Below are 25,982 nucleotides of genomic sequence, written 5' to 3' on the forward strand. Positions count from 1 at the left end.
TTAGATGTATTAATAATGAATATAACAATATTAGAATTGGTAAATTACGGATATGAGGTCTGCTCTCAGGATCATCATCTGATAATAACGAACCTTCAGAGATAAGGGGAAGATAAAACTGGTAAAGGAAGTTGGTGAAATTGTCATTCTGGCAATAGTGTAATTAGCTATCAGACAATCAGTGTAATGTATCTGTATGGAGCTGATGCAATAATGATAATAAGATAACGATCAATTATAGTCCAAACTACTTGACAATCTGTTCCTTTATGTTAATTACACATTAGTAACTTGGGGATTTCATAACAGCAGGTTGTTAAATCACAGTCATCTGATGTATTCAGAATATTAGTCGGGATAAAAGTTCACAAATCTGTGATCCTAGAAAACAGTACTGTGTATGTAAAAGTTGCTCCCAAGCCAAAAAACTGTGGACACTCCTGTTCTAGGTTGTTTTGTATTAACACTAAGTTCATTATGGCTTTTGCATTTTCACAGGCTAACACATTGATTTAAAACTATTTTTTTAAAGGGTTGAATTTGAGTGACAAACAATTTGTTCTGTTCCTGCTTGGCCACATCTTGATGTGTCAGCGTTGGCACAAAGTCGATGAATCGCCTATGATGAGGAGTGAGAGGCCGTGATGGCTATCACCACTGACAACCACAGCCCACAGCCATAGATTAGACTGTCATGAGATGTGTATATGGTCGGGGGGTGGGGGGGTCCATTCCAGTCCTATTAGTTCCTCAGTACAAGATCCATATGTTCCGGTGATGGACCATACAGTAAGAAAAGTGATGATGATGGTGAAGATGATGGTGATGATAATGATGATGATGATGATGATGTATGAGCACAATAACTGATACAATACTGGCAGATAATGAAAAAAAAAATACATTTAGACAAAGGGGCTAAAAAGAGGGATTTGTGATTTGTTGCTCTAACGATGAATGATGGATCATTATCACAGACAAATGTACTGGACTGGACTCAGCTGGACTCCTGTGGTGGTCCTAACCAGATCTGTAGACCCACAGTGGACAAATGTCTTTTTAGCTCTAAAAAAAAAAATCCACTTGAGCAGGTTTTGAATCTTGAAAAATGAAAACTGGAGCTGGGCTTTTAACCAGGTGATTTAGATGAAATAATTAGAGGGAAATTATAGGTTAAAAGTCCAACAAAAAGATGTTATTGAAGTGCTTAAAGTCTGTTGTTAATCTCCATGTTAGACTACCAACAGACCAGAGGACAGGGTTCACAGTCAATGAATGAACTTTAAATGTAGACTATGATTAGCTGTAATTGTACTGTGAGATTGTAGTAAACTGTAACTGTAGTAGATCTGCTTTTATAAATGTGTAGTTATTAATATATAGATTTTCAAAGTCTCTGAATATGATGAGTAATTAACTTGATTTATGAAGTATTACTATGGATGTGTGGATGAATGGATAGATGGAGGGATGGATGGATGGATGAATGGATGGACGTCTCTATTTTCTCAGTTTCCACTTTCACCTCCATGCCATCTCATTATTTCTGCCACAGAGTCAACTATTATCTGTGAACACAGTGTTATTAGGTCTAACTTCCAGGTCCAGCTGCTCCACCTTTGATGTTTTTGGCTCATTAGAAGTAATTTCGGTGGCAAAGGCTGGACCTCTGTGTAGTTGTATTTCAACCCTGTTGATCGAAGGCTAAAACACTTTTCATTACCTTAAATCCAGTCACGACATGTCGAGAAAACCCCAGTGTTGGGTTAGAACAGGCTTCAGTTTGAGTCAGAGACGATGACTCTGAGGTTGTTGGTTGTTTGTTGAGAATGTTGCTCTTAGTTTACAGAAATAGATTCTTTGTGCTGTTTTTTTGTTTTTGTAACTATCACAAATTGAGTGTAAAAAGTGCCAAAATCATTTTCTCTCCATCTCCTCTATTTCTTCACTTTCTCTTCTTCTGTGGTGTTTACATCCAGAAATCCTTTGACACCAGGTCACAACCTGCCTCTTTGTCTGGTCTTGTCCAGCTCCTTTAAATGTTCTTTCAGTTATTAAAATAGTTGACCATCATTAGACATTTTAGCAGGTTTCTGTTGAATATTTTTTTCATTCCTGAGACTTGAAAATAAACACAGTAACAGCTCAAAAAAAAAAAAAAAAACAATAATACTTGTCAAATTCAGGACTTCTCTGTGAGAACGTTTTGTATCTGGTATTCAAAGTTATTGATCTTCATGTCCAGGTTATCAGAACTTAAGTGGGACTGGAACTAAGGAGGAGTTTAAGTTCAGGACTTGAACATAACTAGTCTTAAGGTGTTTTGGGTTTAATTATTGCAGGGGTTGTACTCTGAGCACACTGAGTACACTGTACTCTGTCATTAAGGTAAAAAAAGATTTGAGACAATGTGAGACAGATATAGATAGACATTGATTATCACTGGACGTGTTGATAGAGAGACAGAAACCCAGCTGGGTTCACATCACGATCTGTCTGCTCAGTTATATCACCTCTGCCAGCTCAGCTGGAACGAAGGAGTGAAGACGAGAAGGAGAAGTTGACATCTGAACCTTTCCTCCTCTCAGATAGTAGGAGTATTCAAATGATGAACTTTACACCAGGACGCTGAACGATTGAGCTCCATTGTCTTAATCGTTAATTATATAAACTTTTATTCACACAAAGTCCAAACTTCTCTTCTGGTTTCCTTTTGATTCCTCGTCGTATCACCCATTATTACCCATGATTCCACTGAGTGACTAGTTTTTGATTGTCATGGTCCGGAGTCTTCTAGAACAAATTAACTAAAACTAAAAGAATATCCAGCAGGGGTCTGGCTTACATTGTTTGTGAGTTAAAACTATGATTTTTAAGACAAACATTGAACTAAACAATGTCTTTATTTCAATATAATAATAATAATAATGATAATAATAATAATAATAATAATAATCATTTCTGTCACTGTTGACACGGAGCTGGTGTGAGTGAAACAGGGAGACACTGGTACCTGTTGGTAGGGCTGGATCCATGGAGGGTTTCTCCCAGGAATTGACCTGCTCCCAGGTAAATCCATTGGTTCCCAGGGACACGCTGTAGCCACAGCTGCTGTACGACTCTTCAAATGTGCAGCCGCCTAAAAAGCAGAAGAAAACACATTTGTCATACTAGGGTTTAACTTTACATAAGAAAGTCGTACACTACGTCACACTATGTGATATTGTAAAGTGAACAGCATTGCACCAAAGAAGACATTGGTGTGAACCAGGTGTGAACCAGGTGAAAGACAGGATGTTGTCACAGGTTTTCACAAAAGAGCAGGAACACAAGAAGGTTCAGAGAAAGCTCATGGCCGTCCATGGAACAGAAGTTAGAGGCACAGGAGTGAGAAGCTCTATATGTCAACATGATTAAGTCACAGCCTCATCGTTATTTCATGGCCCGGGTAAGACGCATTTTCCACTGCATTAGTCTTCTCTTGTGTTAGCCTGCAGCGCTACACACACACACACATCTGCTACCACACATAAACACTTCTTCCTAATTAGACATATGCTTTGACACACAAGCCTTTTAATTTGTTTTGAAGCATTATAAATGGAGGCATGTCTCTTCTTTACTCATGAAATCAATTAAGTTAGCTGCTCCTGCCGCCAACATCTCCTGTTAGCACAAAGTCTGGTCTGATTTTGGAGACGTATCATCACATCACCGGTATATTTAGCTTGTGTCAGAGCAGCTTCTGCGAGGACTTCTGTTGACTCCATTCAGTAGATACAGGTCAACATTACACATCAGTAATAATGTTAAATAATAGTTAAGTATTGCTTGTGAGATTTGAAAGTGTATTTAAAGAGTGACAGTGAACCTGTCTTTCTGAGCCGTAGTGATGATCAATACCATGATGTTTGATTCAATATGAAACTGATTACTTTTTGGGCATTTTTATTCAATACTGATACTTTGTGTTATAAAATATGGGGCATATGCATTTTCTTCATTGATTAATTAGTATCGATACTCATGTGAGATTCGATACCACAGAATCGATACTTCCATCCCTAGAGGGCAGTGACGTAGTGGTTGATGATGATTCAGACAGCTGATTTCTGGACCCGTCCCATTTTATACATATTTGTGAGGAAGACCAATGAGGAAGTAGAACCATGACCTTTATGGGTTCAATTGAGTTTCATTATATTTGAGTGTAAGTTGAATTCATATAATAAAGAAACTGGGGCAATGTACAGATTCAACTGTGTTAACAACATGAGAAGAACCAGGCAGCATATTAATAAGGATCAGTCTGAGCGCAGGCTATGCTAATTAGCAACAGTCCAAGCAAGTCAGGTTATATGGAGGCAATGAGACATTTTTATTATGATTATTTTTATTATGATCATTATTTTAAAAAAAAAACACTGCAGGGAAGAGCTGTGCGTGTTATCTTTCAACCTTGAGTTAGAATGTATTGAAATGCACTGGTACCGATTCCTTCAGACACAGAAGTCACAGAAAAAGTGGATTTTATTATTGACCAATAATCAGATTTTATTTTTTAAAGTTCAATTATAAAGTGGAAACCGTCACATACTGTACGGACAGTAAACAACATATGTTGGCTAAAGAAATCATTCCCTTCTCTGATTCCACTCTTGGTTTGTGTGTGTGTTGGTACACACACTTGATTCGCTCTCCTCCTCCTCCTCCTCCTCCTCCCCCACCTTCCCCACCTCCATAGAGAAGCATTGGAAGCCTGCAGTCATAACAGGCTGGCCAACCATCGACTGCTGCCTCCTACACATTTAGCTCATATTGCAGCATCACAGTGCGTTAATCACTGGGCTTTGTAGCAGTTAGCAGAAGTGTGTCAACGCTATCTGTAAAAAACTAGGAAATGTAAGAGGAAGAACTTCTTCTCCTCCCGTAGTTGCTGTTCCTTTGGGGGAGAGTGGAGGGGGAAAGGGGAGGGGGGCAACCATCAGTTGTGGGTGGAAACAGAAGATATTACTTCTCTTACAGATATAAAAACAGCTGTTATAAATTAATCACTACTTGGGATAATTAGCCCTTTATTGGCCCCTCGTTGTTAAAGATCTCATTAGAAATGGAAAGAAATCAAAGTGATCTCATTAAAAATAGTAATAAACATGCGGGGGAGGGGGGAGAGTTTGGGGGAGGGTTGTAAGGGATCCAACATCAATATTCAATTCAAGATGTTCAATTTCAAAACCAGTGTCACGGGATAAGAGGAGGAAAAGGCTGCACAGCTGCAGGCCAGTGTATGTGTGCGTTTGTGTGTTTGTGTGTGTGTGTGTGCTCGCAATCCCCCCAATGTTTTTCAAATTAGTACGTTTCCCAGGGTCTTACTCAGGCAGACACACATTTAGTGCTTATACAGTGTGTGTTGCCATTTTTGTCCTATAACTTGAATTCATTGCGATTCATTTGAGTTAATAATTATATATATATATATATATATATATACACACACATTTATATATTTATACATGTACTGTATATATATATGTGTGTGTGTGTTTGAAAAGTCATCAATGTCTATCGAAATGGCAGCATTTATTGTCAGACAAATTGAAAGTACACAGAGTCATGAGAAAAGGCCTGAACAAAAACACAGTCACCAGCATCAAATATGCAAAACAGCAATTACTGTCGGCTCTGTTAATGGTCTGTTGGTGTCTGTACTAGCTCACTTCTTCATGACTTCAGTCAGCTTTTGAAAACTAAAGCTAAAATACTGACTGTTAGGGCTGCCTGTTGTCCCCTTCCTGCTGTGTGCTGTGTGGGGTTAATCAGTGTCATCACCGTCACCTGTGTCTCTGTGATTAGTCTCACTGGTATCACTTGGTGCCCTGGGTATGTGTACCTCTCTCCCTCACCCTGTCTTGGTGGGATCATTGTTTGTTCTGGTCGTTTGTGTACTGGTCAAGTCAGGTCCATGTGTTTGAAGAAGTCCATGTTTGTGGAGAAGACCGTGCCCTAAAGTGGATGCTTTTCTTCATGTGAGTTTTTGCTTTTTGTTATAAACCTGCTGCTTATATTTTTTCTCCAATTTTATGTTGTTGTCTTTTAACATGTCAGACTAATTATGAAGAAGATACTTGTGTTGATTAAACCTAAAAAAAAATTTAATACATGATTTCATACATAAAAAAACAACTTAGTAACTCACGTTTAAAAAGAAAAAGTTCCTTTATTAGAAAATACTTGACCTTCCTATCATTAATAGGTCCGTTCATAGGACCTGCCCTGTGATTACACTTTGATTTTGTTTCTTAGTCTTGAACAGGTGGTTCAGAATTAAAAAACTAGATGTCATGAGCTCACGTCCTAGTTCACTCATACATGCAGCCTAAGATGGTGTATCAGACCTTTTTCAGAGTACCTCCAAATACCTGAAGTGTTATGTAACTAATGTTGTGTCAGATGTACACTCACACGCCGCAGCAGAAATAAGTCTCCGTCCTAACGCGCACCCTCTTAAACAGAAATAAACACATCCTGCAACGATGACACACGTTTAACCACGATCTCATGTGTTGGTCGTGTTCTGGTTCACGCCGCCCTCCAGGCACCAATAGCAGCCATTACAGCCTTTCATCTCCGCCAAAGCTAACACAGGGCCATGGAACCCACAAAGTAAAAAAATCCAGGGGGAGCAACCCTGAGGCGGAGAGCTCTAAAGAGTCTGTTTACTGTTCACTTAGATAACATTTACTGATCTGCAGGAGGAGTGTGTGTGTGTGTGAGAGAGAGAGAGAGTGTGTGGGAGCAATCGAAAGACATGCTGCTGCGTGTTGAAGTACGAGTGGAGGAAGCAGGAGAAAGTACAATCGACACAGGGCTGTATTTAATTTTGGAGTAAATCGTTCGAACCTCGGACTTTAACACCGTATGTTGATGTTTGACCAAGAGAAACAGAATTATGTCTCTGATTCCACAAATTAGCTTTCAGTTAGTTTAATACACGTCACACAGCTGCAGTGGTGAACATCTTCACAAAAACCCAACCTGGACTTGTTAATGTATTGCTCCAAGACTCTCTGTATATCGTTTCTTTGTCGCGCAGTGGGAGGGTGGGTAGCGGTCTTTACTTACAGCAAGAAGAATAACAATTCAGTGGCTTCTTCTTTAGAATAGTCTTTCAGAACGGAGTGTGTATGTGTGTGTTCTTTAGGGTGCCCAGATTTTCTCCAGGTACACTCTTTTTTTCACACTCCAACAACTCCCAAATTTTAAATTTGGTTAATTGCCTGCTATAAATTGACCCTAGGTATGAAAGTGAGTGTGAATGTGAGTGTAGATAGTTGGTTCAGGGCCAAACCCCGCCCCTCTCTGATACCTCTGTAGAAGATGGACTAGGTACTGAATGATATCCATGTTGTGTGGGAATTAACGTCATGTAGTGAGTGAGTCTCTGTTAGCATGTCGGCTACAAGTCACAGTGACCTCATAAAAATGTAGTAAAGGTTTGAAAATCAATCAATGCGGCACAAACATGGACCATACGTAGGAAATAGGTATGAAGCGATAAATATTCCCAAGTTCGGGTCGTATAATGAAGCTGTGGAAAAAGAACTGGATTTTTTTTTGGAAGTAGTTTTGGAAGTATATAGTAATAGGCAGGTCAGGGGGAACAAGAAGCCAAAACTTGATCTTTGTAGGTACATGACTACATTTTTACACTTCAGTCTTGGCTCATGTTCCTTATAACATAATATCAGTTTCCATTCATTCATTTTCTACATCTTAATCCTTTATAGGGGGCGCTGGTGGGGTTACACTATGGACCTTCAACACCTTGGTAAAATTCTGAGAGTCTGGTTAACCTGATCCTGCAGTTCATTGGACAGTGAGAGAACTATGGACTAACTGGAAACAAGTTACACAGGGAGAACGTGCAAACTCCACACAGAAAGAGCAGTGATTGAAGCGACACACTGTTGGTCCTTTGCTGTATTTTCAGGACACTAACCACTCCTATGGATGAAATAACACCTTATGTAAGCATTTATTATTAAAACAGTGCGTTGTTTTTTTATTTATGCAGTTCTACTGTGTCAGGCGCTCAGTGTCAGTGTGGGTTTGACTTTGGATTATATTGGTGCTGAAAAAAGTCTGAAAACAGGTGTGACTATACATGTTTGTACGAGAGTGTGGAGGTGGAGTGACTCACTGGGCATGTGTGTGTGTGCGTGAGTGTGTGACAGTCTTAGTCTCTTAGGTAATTCGTATGAAATTCACTGTCCGTTAGCGTGGCAAGAACCTTAAGTATTCCAATTAAGTCATTTAAAGCCATATGTCATCATATGGCTTCTGTCCCCATGTGCACACACACATGGACTTGCTCAGACACACCCACACAGTCTATGCATGACCCGAGGCAAATAAAATACAGCAGCTAAATACAATCAGCGCATCTGTCTGTTAATAAAAAATAAATACATGTTTTTTTGTTTGTTTTATTCAGAGCATTTCTGATGTTGTATTAAACCCATTAACACTGACGTGTGTGTTGGTGAGTCAGGTGAACCAAGGTCCCCTCATTGATCTCCTAAAAATGGGCAGATACATGAAAAGAAGTAATGTTTTGTGTTAAGGTGAGGTTCAGTGCTTCGCCTGGGTTTCTGCGTAGCGTGTGTCTGTCTGTGTGTGTGTTTGTTTTCGCTTGTGTGTGCAGAGTAGAAGGTTAAAAGAGAGTGAAGCAGCAGGAAGGTTTAAAAAAAAAGACACTGAATAATGCAAAGGACAAAATGTGCGATTTGAACAGAATAAAAAGAGTAAGAAATGGAGAAATGAGAGCAGAGGTCGCCTGGTCGCTTCTGGACAAATTCAAACTTGAAATGTTGAAATGTCAGAGTGAAAACACATGAACAAATACAGAGGAAAAGATGAACACACATGTAATAGATATGTATGAATGGATTTATTGTTTCAAAAATATGCAACTGGAAGGCAGTGTAATGTGTGTGTGTGTGTGTGTGTGTGTATTAAACATACCCAGAGCCACTTTCATTTATTGAGAAGCTGTAAAAGAGTATTCATTAACTGGTTCAGCATGTTTTCGTGTACGGGTCTTTGAAGTTTTGGGCAGCGTACCAACACCAATATTTGAATCTATATTTGGTTATTTTTGGAGTTAGCTTTTTAATGTAGTTTGTCTTGACTTATGATTCAGTAATGATTTTTTTGTCTGGTTGTCTGACCTCTAGCCCTGAAGTATTGGCTGATTTCCACCTGACTCTTACTGATTAACACTGTTTTACAGTTAGCATTACTGTTAGCTTTCACTGAATTGGCCGTTATGTGCAAACTCACATATCTACACAGAGCTTCTTTAACACACACACAGACAACAGGACATCAGCCACACAAACAACTCACATCTTTCCTACCCACTGACTGCAGCCCTTGACACACACTCACAAACACAAATTCTCTGTGGTGCTCATTAGATGAAGAAGAGGGTCCAGACCTCCCCCCAGTGAAACTACAGGGGTGACTGACTCCCTTCCACTCCACGGCTCTTTGTCTGTCGACTTCACACTCTCTCTGTTCTACTCTCACCTTTTTTTCCGCTCCATCTATCTATTCTCTTGGTTTTTCTTTTTTCTCAGTTCCAAGTTTCATTTCTCTCCATCATCCTCCTTCTGTCTCGCCCTGAGCCTCCTTTTGATAAAAAGCTCCATCCATCTTCTTTTAACCATTTGTAACTTCCTCATCTCTGTCTTTTCAAACCACTGCCTCTATTTTGCCTTTAAAAAGAAATATGTGTGAAGTGATGCTGTCAAACAAAATGGATGAGCTCAAATAATCCCTTTCCTTTATTTTCATGCTCCTTGCCTTTTCATATTTCATGTGTCCCTTCTTATTGTGTGTGAATCCATAAAAGCTGGCTCGGCAATATACTCCATTTAGTTGTTGTCAATCTAAATATATGCCATGGCCTTTTGAAATCTCAAAAGAAAACAAACAACACTTTCCCACACTCCAGTTGGACCCAACCCATCATTCTGCCTAGGGTTTTTTTTTTTTGCCTTTTAGTCTAATTCAATTGTCTGAGTTTACCCACAATGCATTGGGCTTACCAGGTTGGCCATTAGTGTGAATAATTCTCCCAGCCTCTCCTAGTTTCTCTCTGTCTCCTCCTGCTCTCTGTCCTTTACTACGTCTTCTTTAATTATTGAGTTGTAAGCTCAGCTAATCAATGTCCATCTATAATTAAGTGGTTTCACATATCACAGGGAAAGAAAGTTCCAGTCAGAGGTTGATGTAAAGAAAACAGTGGAAGAAGAATGGCAGCCATTACTTTGACCTACAGACCAGCCACTGTTAGTACGTAGGTCCTGTGAACGACCTGAGGACTGAGCTCACAGAGAGTGACGCTGTCAATCAGTGAGGGGAGAAAGTTGTATCAAGGTGTATATTGAAATATATTTTTATATCTACATACATCTAAATGTGTATGTGAATATGCATGTATCTATTAACAGATATATGTAAATGTATATTCATGTGTATACTGAATGATGCACACTATATCCAACACCCTTTCATGATCTGGGAAGCTTTTCATTTCTCAAAGTACTAACTCCCAGCATGTGTTTGTGGGTGCTTCAACCTCAGGTGAGCAGCCCCGATTTGTGTCAGAGCAGCCTGACTGAGATCAGGACAGTCTGATTCTACGACTGACGGTCTGACTGACACAACAGTCAAATGGATTGTTCAGGACTGTAGTCTGATTAATATTGTTGAGGACGACGACTGAACTGAAGTTTAGAAAGAAAACGTGTGGTAAAATGAAAAGTTATGACTTTGGAGGCTCGATGACTACAGCTTTATTTAGAGCAAGCGATGGAACTCTTACCTCTCTGCCACAGCCTTCCTGCCCTCATGTTACCACAAGATTTGTTTTTGTGACTGTGTGTGTGTGTGTGTGTGTGTGTGTTAGTACTAGTGTTCTTGAGTAACTGTATAAACAGACACATCTGGGAATTAGTGCGAGTTATGCTTATTTATCACAATGATACAGGCTGTGTGTGTGTGTGTGGGGGGGGGGGGGGGGGGGTTTTTACTGCCAGCAGCAGAGCGCCCTCTCTAATATTCTCTCCCTCTCTCACACACATACACACACCACACACAAATACTCAAAACAAGTGCATATGTATTACCTTAGTTAGTAAAAAGTGTATATTAACTAAACAAATCCATGGTAACTACTAACATGTGCATGATACCTGGTGCTGAACGACTTGTCTTGGTCCTTGTGTTTGTCCGTAGGTGTCTGTTGTGTTGTGTGTGAGTGTGATGTGTACATAACATTTATTTTAGCCTAAAGTGTGCGCTTCTCCCACAGTAATCAAAACAGAGCTTCACTTAAAATGCAAGACAGCACTTTATGAGTTTGGGACCTTTTTACGATTATGTGGAGCTGCGTTGGAAAGCATTTCTCAGTTCAGAGCATCTCGGGACACAATCTGAATAATTTGACCTGACGGCACTTTAATAATGACACTCCAGGACATAAATGCAAAGGAGCAGAAAAAAGCTGAGTTCGGTTAAACCCTGAGATTCACTGACAAAATGAGTTAATGAACAGAGACTGTGGTCAGATTGGTGTTTTTGGTAAACAAATGTATATATGAATTACTCACATATACACTACAAACTAACAATCATTTTATACTCTAATTTATTTTAAGACAACAACAAACATGAAAATGATGTGGAGGTCCACTTCCGGTCCACAGGCCTTGAGTTTGACCCCTGTGCTCTAGAGCATCTCTCTACCCCCTTTGAATGCCAGTTTCAACATTTGTGTGTTTCCTAAATGGTCTATGATATTGCTAACATGGAACAGGTAGGCGGAGCACACAGTGGCTCATTACCATTTAAAGATAGTCATTTTCTGGTTTGTTTTACAAAATGATTAAATGATGGAAACATTATTTACATCAGGAAACCATTGAAGTTCTTCTTATCATTACCCTCTCCATCATTATGAATGTATCCCTTGAAGAGTGTTTCAAATAATTTTCCTAGTTAATGGAGATGCTTTTCTGACTGAAAAAAAAAAGATAAGTAACCATTCTGTAAGTAGGTATGTCTATTAATTGGTCCAAAACTTGCCCTGGGGTTTGTATATTTTTAGGTAATTGACAAAACACTTTAATAAGCTTATGCTGCTGCTTATCAGAGTCCTGTGGGAGGAAATAAAGACTGCAGCTAATGTGTTTGGATTTAAATTAGTATATTTAAAACTTTCACTTTTCACTGATTTCATTGGACAATGGTTGATTTTCACATTGACAGCAGATCAGTTTTCCACAGACAACCACACATATTTACACACTGACCTACTACCACACTGTACAGATACTGTATGAGGTTCAATGTTCAGCCAATCCCAGTGGGATTTTTTGGATCTTGTAATGGGAGTGTGTAGGTTGAAATGGCTCTCCACTCTGGAACTCCCAGAGGACTCACACTTGATTCTAATTAGCTTCCATACTTGAACATCCCTCTAAATCTGCAGAAGGTCAAAACAGAAACTCATGTTTGGCTTTTGCTTTAAAGAATTTGGAGAATGCCAGGATGTTTCTTTTTATGCAATGCAGTGGCACACACACTTTGATAATCCTGATTAAGTCCTGACTGTGAGTGGACTGTACTTTAGTGTTGACAGACATTTGCATGACTTGTGATTTGAGTACAACCCAGGGCTCAAAAACACATTGAAGTCACGTCATTGTGAAATACATTTGGCAACAGGCAGGAACTGTTTCACCAGGCTGCGACACCTTGATTTGTCTTCCATAAAGAGGAATGTGATTCACCAATCTGCTAAACCACTGCTCCAGTGACTGGGCTTTAAATCCTTTGCCCCTGCAAATTTGGGATTTAAGACTTGCCTGCAGCTGTTCTACTTTGAAAAACCATGCCATGGAATTACCAGCATGGACGTCTGTGCTACAGTTAACGCCAGAGTCAGTTTGGAACTCATTATGTCAGCAGAGTGTGTAGCTGCCATGTGTGTCCATGTGCCACCAACCTGCCAGGGACAAAATAAACAGACATACATCTGATTTAAATGTTGACATAACTGCTGTGTGACACAACATCATATGTAAGAACCTGCTCCGCCAGAGCCGTGAGACTGAAGCAGGAACGCCGCACTGTGGCTAATTTACCTACAGTGTGGCCTGGACAACGCTGTTGTTGATCAAACGTCCGCTAATTACGATGTAGCGTCACTGATTACTATCACTGTTCTCTCATACAGTTCTCAGAGTAAGTGTACGAATGACAGAACAGTTTTGATTTTAAAATCTTCCGAAAGAGACTTGAAAACTCTTAATCTGAGCAAATTAAATATGGACAGAAAAAGTGTAAAGTAAAAAAATAAACAAGGCAGAAATTAATGTCAGTTATTTAGTTATTATTTGTCTAAATGAAACAGCAGGTTATTCTGTGTGTGTGCTGTGTGTGTGTGTGTGTGAGAGAGAGAGAGAGAGAGAGACCTGAGGTCGTGTTGTTGAATCCAGGTCAGCCCTTCACCTCTAGTCTAGAACAAGGACAGTCACAACTGTCAACCGTGTGTATATGTGTGTACAGGTATATGTGTGTATTTATAGAACTGGACAGGTACATGAACCCGCCAACACACATCTATCCCCTTGAATCACTGTCCTGATTTTGTGTGTCTGTGGAGTATGGCATCTGTGTGTGTGTGTGTGTTCTCACCACAACCTGCCTTTGGCCCATTTCACACTCAAATGTGTATGTGTGTGTGTTTAACCTCATCTGCTGTTTGACTAAAACTAAGTGGTTTGTGACCTTGGACCACCAGAACAGAGAAAAGATTTCTCTGTTCAGACTCCATCTTCACTGTTGGACCTCAAATCATTTTAAACTCAGGGATACGCTGCTGTACAGTGTCGGCAGTGAACGATCAGAAATCAGAGACAGATTAGATTAACCTGTAAACTATGTTTATTGTTGCCAAACAAATACATTTCAAGTATTTCCAATATCCATATATTAAAAAATATTGATTGAATTATTTATTTATTCACCTTTATCGAGCCAGGAAGTAGCAATTGGATTGAACAATAAACTAGAAAATCTCTCACACACAAAAACATGTAACATAAATTTTGTTCATTATACAAAGGAATATAAAATAAACAATAAATATCAAACATGTTGACCTCTCAAAAAAGGCACACGTCTCTGCATTCTTTTAACATGAGGTTAAATGAACCGATAAATAAGTGTGTGTGTGAGTGTGTGTGTGTGTGATTACAGGCCAGTAACTAGATTAATGAGTCCTCTGTGTGTGTCTGTGTGTCGGTGTCCTAATCTGTTAGTTAAAACAGGTGCTAAGACATGAGGTGTCAGAGTAACAGACTCTTAATGATAATAGAACATCATTATTGTAGTGGCATAATAAACCTGGTGACTGATGGTGTGTGTGTGTGTTCAGTAAAGGTGAAGCAAGAATGGACCTAAATGACTGACAGCTGGTCTGGACCCGTGTGGTCGACTGGAACAGAATTGGAACACAGCCCAGTGGACACGGACATGCACTGACTCATACGCACACAAAAACACTCACGACAGGCCTGAGCCCATGAGCACAGAACTGACGCCCCCTCACACACACACACACACACCCTCAGCCCACTGAGACCTCTCTTCACCTTTAAATTGTCTCCCTTTGACAGTTTTCAACAGTGGTCACCCCTCACACACACACACATGCACACACACACACACACACAAAGACACGGTAAAGTCTTGACAGATACATTCTCCAACTCAGCTCCCTGTCACAGTGCTGGCTGCCTCACTTCCTCGGACAAAGCCACACACACACACACTCACACACATCACCACAGACACACAATGATGGACAGCTTGGCACTCGGTAAGGTCAACGGTTCGTGCCACAGAAACGCTGTAACTGCTACGAGCCGAGGGAAACTTTCTTTGTCTTTTCGCGCTCACTGTGTCAATTTGTCTTTTCACTGACTTGGTGTAAATCCCTTTAAATCCTCCAAATCCTTCAAAATAAAATTGTCAGCTTTTCATCCCAACACATTTCCGACTGGTACCCAGTCATACAGTAAACCTATCGTCCAATAGTTTTGGAAGTGAAACTCCACTCTCCCCCCCGCCCCCCACCTGAGCAGTTACTGTTATCATGGACGAATGTTGAAAAACTGATGTGTATTCTGTCACGATTATTTAAATTTGTAACAGACAAAAAAAGATGTGAAAACATCGCTGCACTAAATCATGTGTGCCTAGTGTAGTCACGTCAGGTCCTGGGTTCAAACCCCAGAGGAACCACATATTTAATGGCGCCACCTGTGGCAGCCTTATGTCGGTTGTAAAGACTCGCACATTAAATTTCCTTATTGTGAAATGAATATAATACTTCTCAACTAAATATGTAGTACGTTTTTGATGCATCCCAACCTAGGTGGCGCTCAAACCCAATCTAAGGATGTAGATAAGGAATAAAGAGGCGTATTCCCTACTGCTGTTCTACTGCTGGTGTGTAGAATTGGGGCTTGTGTGCAGCGGGGGTGCTGTTGTCTCTCTCTAACTCCAGGGGGAACCAGGCTCTTCAGAGCAAATCTGTGCTACACACCTGTACTCTGATATGATATCATGCTTTTTATTACTTCCTTTTTGTTTATGTTACTTAATGTATTCCATTTAGCGTAATAATAGATGTATGTTATATGTAACTTAATATAAGGCTACACAGCTGTACTAGAGTCAACTGTTTTTCTGAAATCATAAAAGATGATTGAAACCTCTTTAAAAACGGATTTAAATAAAGGACAAGCAATCAATGGGTTTTTTTTCAGATGCTTTCACAGAAAATATATTGACCTTGTTTTCATTTGTTATTTTGCATTTCCAGTTTTTGTTCTGTAGAAAAACTGGGTGTCTAAATGGAGATGCTTTAAATTTGTACAGTGAAGAGAGAAAACAGATGATAAAAGTTTTGATTGGAAGCGAAACAAACCATTGTGGATTCGTCTTGTCATCAATGAGTGAATGGCACCAGAGCCTTGAAGCCTTTTTACAAAATTCAATTTCTCAGAGTTTTTATGGGAGTATGTCAAAAAGTTCTGAGACAAAACGTAAAAAAAAAAATCCTTTTAAAAATAAAACAATGTCTCTACTTCAGTCTGAACTCTTCTTCAGTGGTGTTTCCATCAGAGATTTCCTTTTTGTAGAAATCTGGAGGATGCCTCTGACATCAGGTCACAAAAAATATTCTTAGTTTTGAAAAATCTGATAAAATTCACTCCGAATCTGTAGGTTCAATAATGTCTTTTTAGTTTCCATTTTGGTTGGTTTATATGATTTGTCTGATTTACAAAACATTAACATTTGAGGGTTGAATAAAAGATGCAGTAAAAAGAACCACAGCTCAAGACTTGACAACAGATAATGATAAAACCCACTGAAGCTGTGAGATCTATTTTAACATTTTTGACTGATTACAACAGACACTTCCTTTATGATAGAACATTTGTTTTGGGACATTCTGACTCACTTCCAAGCCCCTCTATTAAAGCCTCCAGTTCAGTTACTTGAAATAAACATAGGGTGATGTGTGTGTGTGTGTGTGTGTGTGTCCGTGTGTGCGGAAGTGAAATTGAAAGCGGGTTTTAGCCTCATTAAACTATCAACTCTAAAGGCTGCTCAGTATCTTTCTTTAGCAGCTGTTTTCACAGTCATTAGCTACTAAGCACCCATCCATGCTAACGTGCTAACAACACAGTGCAGCAGCAGCGCCATGTCTGCTCTTCTGTTTTTCTTCTCATTTAGCTCCAGGCTTCTCTCAGCTCTGACAGTCCAGATCTGACATCTGCTCTTTACACTGCATGACAACGTCGTGCATTTCTAGTTGCAGCCCTGTAAGATCTTTATTGGCCTGTTGAGGTGCTAGACGGGCTAATAATATCATAAGTGAATATTGTGAGTACTTTCTTGCTCTGTGAATTCAGTACAGACTATATCGGGGCACGTTGTTGTGCCACGACAGATCGTCAGGTTGGGAAAAAAAATACTTTAAAGCAAATTATTGGAGCTAATACAGACTTGCTCACATTTTCCCACAAGCTGCCAATGTGGGTTTAGTTCCATTTTATGTTTCTTTCATTTCTGTGAATATATCAGTGTTCCTCTAAACAGGACCAGGTAATTAAATTGTCATTACACTGAGTCTAGCACATCGTTAAATTTCAATACATATACAGTACTATTTCTGACACCTTTTTGTGGTGGTAAACTTTGTGATTCAAATTATGTAAAATGTCTGCCTTAGCTCAAAGAAAGTTTGGGAAGACAGACACCATCACTAAAATGTAGACCTGGTTTGTGTAGAAAACGTATTTGGCTAGTTCATTTTTGCTTAGTTGGTAAGCTAACATAATTGCCAATGACTTTAAAATGACCAGAAGTGAATAATTTAAACTGTAAATATGCAAATTAACATAAACGCTTACATACAAAAGAGAACTGTAGGACTCCTGTGGGCACTGCAGTGTTGGGCCATTAGATATTTTTTATGTTATACAATAAGACTAGAATTTGACATTCACCAATGACATGTATTCAGTCAACTCATGACTATCACATCAACGTACCAACAATGTTGAACGTTAACATTGCTATTGGATGTAAAATAACAAGACATATATACAAAGCAATGTGCCAAGTTTAATTAAAAAAAAATATATACATACAGAATATATAAATTTGGGTTACCTGCTCCATCTTTTCATCTGTTTGGTTGTCCTCAAAAAAGAATTTTAAAAAAATTGACCAAAACAGCAAACACAACAGTGCAGACAGTAACTCCTGATAATAGGCATTGTTGAAAAACACAAAGGGGCAGCACTCTGTATAAATCAGGCGATACTTTGAATGTTATTAACGTTAGTGTCTGGTATATGTGGAATAATACATGTTGGACAGTGTAATAAATCAACGTCAGGATGCAAACAAAAGGAAATAAAATATTTCTTTGCCCCTCTCTTCACTTGACTAGGAAACACACAAAGACCAGACTTAAGGAGGGAAATCTAATACTGAACATTTTTTAATCTTATTGCTCGGCCTTAACACGTTCCAACATCTTTCTGCATTTACAGGAGGATTCTACGGTGCCATGAACTTGGAAGATCTTTGAAAAGCAGAGTCCTCCCAAGACCTCCTACACAGAGAACTTATCAGAGGTACTGGCATCACACTCAACTGTTAGCACTGTTGTGTTCGCCAAACTGTTAAACAATCTGTTGTTCATTAAGAGCCAATATCTTTTGTAGAGACACATGATATGGATTATTATCAACCCATGATAAATATTTAGTTCTTGTGGCCGATGTTCAAAAAAGAACTTCATCTTCTCTCTGAGCTGATGATGTTGAATGATGAAATGTAGATGAAAGAATAGTTCTGACTCTTGGTGACAATTTCAAAAATTGTCAAGTGAAACATGAAGGCAAAAAGTACCAGCACCTATAATCCTGTCATTGGCAAAAACTGTTGACATTTTTGTGTTGAGCCTTAACACCATAGAAGATTCTTCATTCTTACACTAACCAAATGTGACGAGCTATTGCATTACATATTGAAAAATAGTAATTTAAGAAAATAAAAACACATTTTAAAGTTATTTTCTTAAGTTAAGTCCTTAATCGGTGTACCTGTCACTCAGACTGTTATGTAAGAGCATAAGTCACTTTGGTGGGTGTAAGTGGCAGGACAACCATGGCAGCCAAATACTCTGCCTACACTAAATCAAAGGGTTTTTTTTTTACTTACTTTACTATTAGATGGGATGAAAGTGTTCTTTTGGAAGCAAAAAGTAGTTAAATTCAGCAGGTAATAGTCATATATCAATCATGTAGAAGACAAAAAATTAGATTGGAGTCAGGATTTTTTTTTTTTTTCACAGCTTAATCAAGCAACATGTGCGATTGCCAGTGTCACCTGTAGTGTGAAATGACCCAGTATCTATTTAGTGCTCATAGAAAGGCCTGACACACATAATTTAACCACTATAATCATACTGCAGCACAGAGGGGTGTTATCGCATTAGATGCTACGGTGGTTCTGTGTGGGTGGTGGTGGTGCTGTGTGTGTGTGTGTTAGTCTGAGTAGAGAACACATGACAAGTGAGAAGGCAGAAGGAGGTTCAGTGAGAGAGCGAGTGAGTATAATAGTAGTAACACAGTATCAAAAACACACGCACTTCTGTGTTCTGTTTTTCATATTAAAAAATGAAAATATTTAAAGCTGGTAGAAGGGGAACAATATTCTTTAAAATGTTAGGCTTTGTAATTATTAATCAGTGCTTTTCCTATCTGTCCACTACATTTACAGGTTACTAAACACAATACAATACAATTACAGATGTTACATTCAACATTTAAAGACATTTTTTTTTACCTATGAACTGCGTCAACTATTGTAGCTACTGTTCCACTACTGTTGTAGATAACGTTAGCTCTGGTGACTGTATCAGGACTGTTGAAGCTAACATTAGCTCTGGTGTCTATACCAGCAGTGTTGTAGCTGCACTGTGTTCTGTGCTTACTGCAACACATTTTACTTCGAGGTGATACCTGAAGTACTGAAGTGACAAAAAAACCCTCTTTGCACTGATTTCACTAAATTAGCATCTTCAAGCTGTCCATGTAGACTTTAGATTCATAACTTATTATTATTATTATTATTATAACTTATTAAGTTTGGGTTGACTGTTGCAGTGTGCTTTAACATGATGACGACCAAGTCCTTAAAAATATTGTTTCATTTTGTTCCTCAGCATTATCTTTGGACTTTAGTGTTTTTTGCATGTCTTTTCTTTACTTTCCCTGCACTGACTATTTGCACTTGAACAAGAGCTGATTGCAGCTGAGAGTGGAGAGTTTATTGGAAGAGACTTGGTGGTTGTTGTGGTGTAGTTTTGTCAGGCTGTCGACAGAAACAAGAAGAAAAAGGACAAGTGGGAGAGCGGGAGGAACAGAAATGGGGAAAAAGCAAACGTGGGAGGCAGGCAGGAGCTGAGAGGTAGCAATCAATAAATCAGGTCTGGTTTATCAGTCAGTATTAAAGGGAATTAACCTTTAACCTGCACTTGCAGTGACACACCGCTGAACACAAACAGGCGGCAAATCTTTTAATTGTAAATGTCACGCAACTGTGAGCTGCTATCGACAGCAGCAGTTTTCTGCACTAATACTTACACTGATAATACTTATCTATGCTGATACACACCATTAGTCTGACTGATGTATTTTCTATAATTAACTGCTGTGGATGCCTGGATGCAGTGGTGTGGTGCAGAGCTTTTTATCACATTAGGAGGATTTTAATTTTTTACCTAAACCACTGAACTCCACAGTGTTAAAGGACTATAAATCATTGATAATAACCTCGCCATGAGCTCTGTAACATCAGCTGTTTTTTTTCTCCAATGCTTCCACATCTCCATTAATCAACATTAATTTCTCTTCATGCGCCCAAATACTGCATAACAAATGTGAATTCTAGTTCAAATCTATGCCACATATTTGCAGTCAATGAATGAGACTCAACGTGGACATGGATGTGTTTTAGCTGACTTCTGTGGCTGCTGTCATTAAAGTAGTGCCAAAGGCATCAGGAACAAAGACGACTTTTAATGACCTGAGTTTTTTTCACCCAAAAATACATTTGATCAAGTTTAGTTTCTTTCTTAGCCATATTCTTGATTGTCTGATTGTCTCCAAATCAAAATGCCAACAGCAGGGTGGCATAGATGTGCATAACCAGTCAGTCTGGTTGAATAGTACTAGTTGACTAGGTTGGAAAATAAATACACCCTCTCTCACCAACTCCCCACCCCATAAAAACACAGTTAACATCTCCAAATTAAGTTAATCTACATTGCCATTGGATGTATTCTGTGGGAAAATGGGGAAAATAGTGAATATGAATACCCCCAACAACATCCTTGGATGAGTCACGGCTAAACTGCAGTGAGTGCTATGTGTAACAGACGCACAAATACACCACATATTTACTGTATACACACGCACACACACAAACAAGCAAACAACTCACCAAATCACAAATGTTAACACTGCAGCGAGGTGTAATTGCTCTCCATCCTGTTGACTTTCTCCATTGTGCTCTGCTCCTCTTACGCCGCGTCTCTCTCATTTGAATGCTAATGCAGTACTTAACCCTTGTGCAGCATTGCTAAGCTAACAATTGGTTTTGGCTCCTGGTTGTTCCTTAGTGTGGAACCATACATTAATGAAAAGACAGGAGAGGAAAAGAAGGTTGTGACAATAATTGTCAGGCTGATGACAGGAACTTAGGAAACAGTGCTCTGATCCACTGCACAGGTGTTTAAACACAGTATTTGGGTGTTATCTAATTACATGGCATCACATACAGTGCAAGTGAAAATCTCTAAGGATCTCCTGGCCTTTTGTGCACACCTTGTGCATGACGTCTATGTAACTGACTACCTATAGTACAGCTACAGTGTTTTAACTTATTGTAGGTCTCTGTTATTTTCACTCAGGCCCTTTGTCAAGGAAAGATTCACATCCTTGTCCTACAGTCATGAAAAGACACATTTTTATAGACGTCCCTCTGATAACAAATGACCACATTTCTGTTTTTGACTGTGAGGGAAAAATGTATAAACCTGAGATTCGACCAGGTAATTGAAGATAAACCTGTCAGTGAACTGTAAAACCACAAACATCTACACACCATCTATCTTCACCTCTCCGTATTTGAAGTGTGTTTTCAAACGTGTGTGTACGTCTGAATACTTTTTGATATTCAGGAACTGTACAGCTACAATTAGTATTCCATGACTGTATACTTTCAGTTTTTTTTTTCCTTGGCCAGCCAGACGCCAATTACTGCTGCCAATCACACACATCCAAAATCATACAGGACTATGTTAAAAAGAGAAATATCCATCTCACAAGCGCACACACAAACACAGTCCTTTACCCTAACATAACTGTTACTAATATATGCCTGATCTTAATTCCAAATTTGGTTATAATCTGACACTTACAATTCAAACACTCACGCCAAACAAAATCCCAAACATGCAACATGCATCCAAAAATACCCTCTCACTCCGTGGGGACCTGCAAAATGTCCCCATGAGTTTATGTGTCCCTAAAGCTAGGATGTGTGTACATAAATATGTGCCCACAAGTATAGCTAGATGAAAACACACATTTAACTCTCAGTCTCATTCTCTTTCTCTCTCTCTGGAGCACACACACACACACACACACACACACAGTTTAGTTCTGTGTCCACGGGGACCCATATGTGATGGTGGCGTTAGCTTTCAACAGAAAATTAGCCTTGGCCAACCAATTAACCGGCTCTTAAATGTTCTAAGTGAGGACACGTTTTGCAGGAGGTGGTAAAAACAAATGAGAACAAGATGGTATGTGTCTCAGGGGGGCAATCAAGTGTGAGTTCATAGGATCTCAACAAGTGTAAACCAAAGACCTTTTTACCTTCCATGTGTTTTTTTTATCCCACAACATATATATTGACTACACAAACACACACACACACACACACTGTTGTTGTTGCTTTTGTTTTCGTGTGCCCCTCACATTGACATTTCACATTCTCTGGCCACTTACCTATACTTAGTTGTGTCCCAACTTTGGGAACCATTGTCCTGACCTTTACTATTAGATATATATGTCTAATCTTAATCCTTACCCAAACTCCTAACTCACAACTAAATCTTCAGCCCCAGGTTAGTTTCCACAACATGAGGATTTGTCCTAAAAAACGACCCCACAAGAACAGCTACCCCAGTCACATGGAGGTTTTGTGCCAAATCCAGTCGCCCACTGAGCAGCAGCACAGGGCTAACACTAGCAGTAATACACGTTAATACTTTACATTCTACTCATGTCACTGCTGTTCCTTCCCCCATTTTCCTTCATCAAAATAATACTGAAGCTATGATGACCACAGCGGTTGAACTATTTGTACTATGGCGAGTCATAAATCAATAGTTTAATAAAGCTTTAACTGCTGAGCTCTTACATGTAAGTGCCATTTATACAGTATCTTCAGGTACTAGTTGTTGGTTGACATGACTATGATGACCATCTGTACATTTGACTAACTTTCCATTTCCTCTCAGTTTAAGTCTTAGCTTTCTCTCTGACACCACACTCTTTTTGTAAACTGAGTTTTTCTAATCACTCTCTTCATTGTCACTGTCTCCTTCTGCTCTAAACTTCAGAAATGAAAAGAGACGATTCTGTGGGAGTAGTTATATCTTCTCTAAAGTACAGACGCGTTTGTCTTGGATGACTAGCTGCTGCTGCTGCTGCTGCTGTTTTGGTTCCTCCACTGTCAGTCAGACTATTCTGGGCTACAGACTGGCAGCATGAGAGAGCAGAAAACTCAGACAGCTGCAGCTTTGGCTGCTTTGCACCAGAGGAAACAAACCTACAAGAGTCGGTCCTGACCTTCAAACACAGACTGTTCTCTGTACGTTCATCTCCTTATGTTGTTGTATTCTGCAGAAAGGGTCAAATTTAAAGACCAACCGAGAGGGGAGATAATTACAACCAACTGGGAGGGCCGTTTTTATTATCATTCTACACATTCTCTGTAAGACTGTGACCACATACGTATATTTCCATCCAGGTTAACAGTTTATTATGGTGTTATAGTACGTTAAAAAAAAAAAAAAAAACAGGTAATGGAGGGTCTGTGTTCTCTGAAAATATCCTCTGTTTATATATATATTGTCATTCCTGCACATATATCATCTGTGCAGGAATGACAACCCAATGTGGTCTGCTAATGTGGCCCAAATGGATCATTTCAGATATGGTTGGACCGCCGAGGAGAACTGTGGGAGGTTTCAAGATTAATATGTTTTGCATTCCTCCTTAAAGATGCCATATAATCTGCTTTATGAAGCCCATTTTGTCGTTGACGTCTTAATTAATGTTCACTGAAAGCATTAGCACGGGCGGCCCTTCTTCACACTAATGGAGTCTCTTATGAAGGCTGTCAGACGGAGACTATTAAATGACCCTATTTAGAATTTGTCCCTAATAGTTCGGATTCAGCCAATTAACACTTTCATTGATCTTAATATCGTGGGAATTTGGTATAAGAAGCATAAATGTTTTTACACTGTAACGGTCTAATGTTTTGTGATGACAGAGAAAAGAGAACAGGATCTGTCTTGTCAGATTATTCACAGCCATGGTTGGATGGATGGATGGATGGATGGATGGATGGTTGGATGAGCTGATGAAAACATGGATAGGTGGACAGATGGATATATTTTAATTTTATATTTTAGTCCTTTACCTTCACATTTGTTCAGTTACTCAGTTAACAGTTGTTTTACACTTCCTAATGACGTTGCTAAATTATATTTATCATGCATTAGAGCCAACAATCTGTGTTATTAACAAATCTGGGAAAATATAAGTAAACCACTCCGGTCATTTTCAGCACCTCCCTCAAGTCAGTAAATCTGTCTTCTCCAGACAAGAGTGACATTTAAAATCACTCATCAAGTCTCATTGAAGTGAATAGTAATAATTAAAAATAAAAATGATTACAGTGAGAACATTTGTATCTCTGTCTTCCCACTTCATCTCACTGATCTCCAACATTCTCTCTCTAGCACCTCCTCCTCAGTGAACAATCTTTATACCTCCTCCTCACCCGCTCCCACTCCTTCTCTCATCATTTGACACTCTTGCCCTTTATCTTACACACCCCCTACACCCCTCCATCTTTCCATCTCTTTACTTCTTTACCCCTTTTCCTTCCACTGCCAGCCACACACACTTATTTACATCACTCTATCTATCACTCTTGCTCACTCACAGCCGGTGAGTGACAGGCGGAGCAGTCGTCGTCATGCCTTCCATCTGAGGAAATGGTTTTTCGGTCTATCTGTCAATCTCCCCGACTGTCTGTCTGTCTGTGTCACTTAAACAGACTGGGGTTACTGTCAGCAGCAACGACGGGCGCAATTATCTGTTAATCGCTATTCAGCCTCAGCTCTCTCCATTTCACACACACACACACGCAAACCCCATGCACCTGAGCATGCACACAATTTCCTGATGAATGAACGGTTAATGAAATAATGGAAGTGCATGTCGTGGATGTTCGGATGATGAAGTGGGTGAAAGTGAGTGAAGGACTGACTGGAGCTGTGGATGATCCACACCATCCTGTCTGTTACTCAGTTTTTCTAATTGCCATCACTAATTCTACTTGTGCTTCTTTCTCTCTTTTCTTCTTTGGGTTTGTTAACTTCTCCTCTGAAGACACAAATGTCCCCACTTTTTGTCCAATCCTCCATCCCTTGATGGAAACTCAGTCACGACTAACAAACTGATAGGACAGTAAAACCTTTGACTGGTCCAACTCTGGGAGTCTTTCTTTCTTCTGTAATGTTATTCTCATTTTTTATGAAACAATCAACAAAGTAGATCAACACAAGTATAACAAGAAGTCCAATTAATTTGCACTACTATAATGTATTCTTTAAGATGTGGCAGGACATATGAGGTTCAGTCAAAGAGTCATGTGACGAGTTGAAGAGTTGATCTGATCAATGACTAAATCTTTTTTTTTAGTCATGTGATCATAACCATCAATCAAAATGCATTTTATTTGAACTGTATTTATGTTCATGGAAATGGAAGGTCACAGCTGTTTAAGATTGTGTGATTTTTATTCATGATTTTGAAAAGAAGAATAACTAGTTAAAAAATATATAGTAATTTTTTTGTATTAATTAGTTGAATTCCAGATTGATTTACAGACTTATCCCCAAATATATCATCAAGTTCTAGATCTCATTATTTTGGAACCCTGACATCAAATGT

General features: G+C 39.2%; 1 protein-coding gene across 5 annotated transcripts in view; it reads right to left on the reverse strand.

The window, feature by feature from the left end:
* ptprt (protein tyrosine phosphatase receptor type T) overlaps nucleotides 1-25,982 on the reverse strand; it is a 168,835-nt gene that overhangs the window by 137,334 nt on the left and 5,519 nt on the right. For all 5 annotated transcript variants that reach the window (XM_017036662.2, XM_017036661.2, XM_025059885.1 and 2 more), the window contains exon 2: nucleotides 3,014-3,139. In XM_017036662.2, the coding sequence (XP_016892151.1) occupies nucleotides 3,014-3,139 (126 nt within the window). The remainder of the gene's footprint in view (nucleotides 1-3,013; nucleotides 3,140-25,982) is intronic.

The sequence above is a fragment of the Cynoglossus semilaevis genome, chromosome 11, assembly GCF_000523025.1.
Source record: "Cynoglossus semilaevis isolate Cse_v1.0 chromosome 11, Cse_v1.0, whole genome shotgun sequence".
Classification (NCBI taxonomy): domain Eukaryota; kingdom Metazoa; phylum Chordata; class Actinopteri; order Pleuronectiformes; family Cynoglossidae; genus Cynoglossus; species Cynoglossus semilaevis.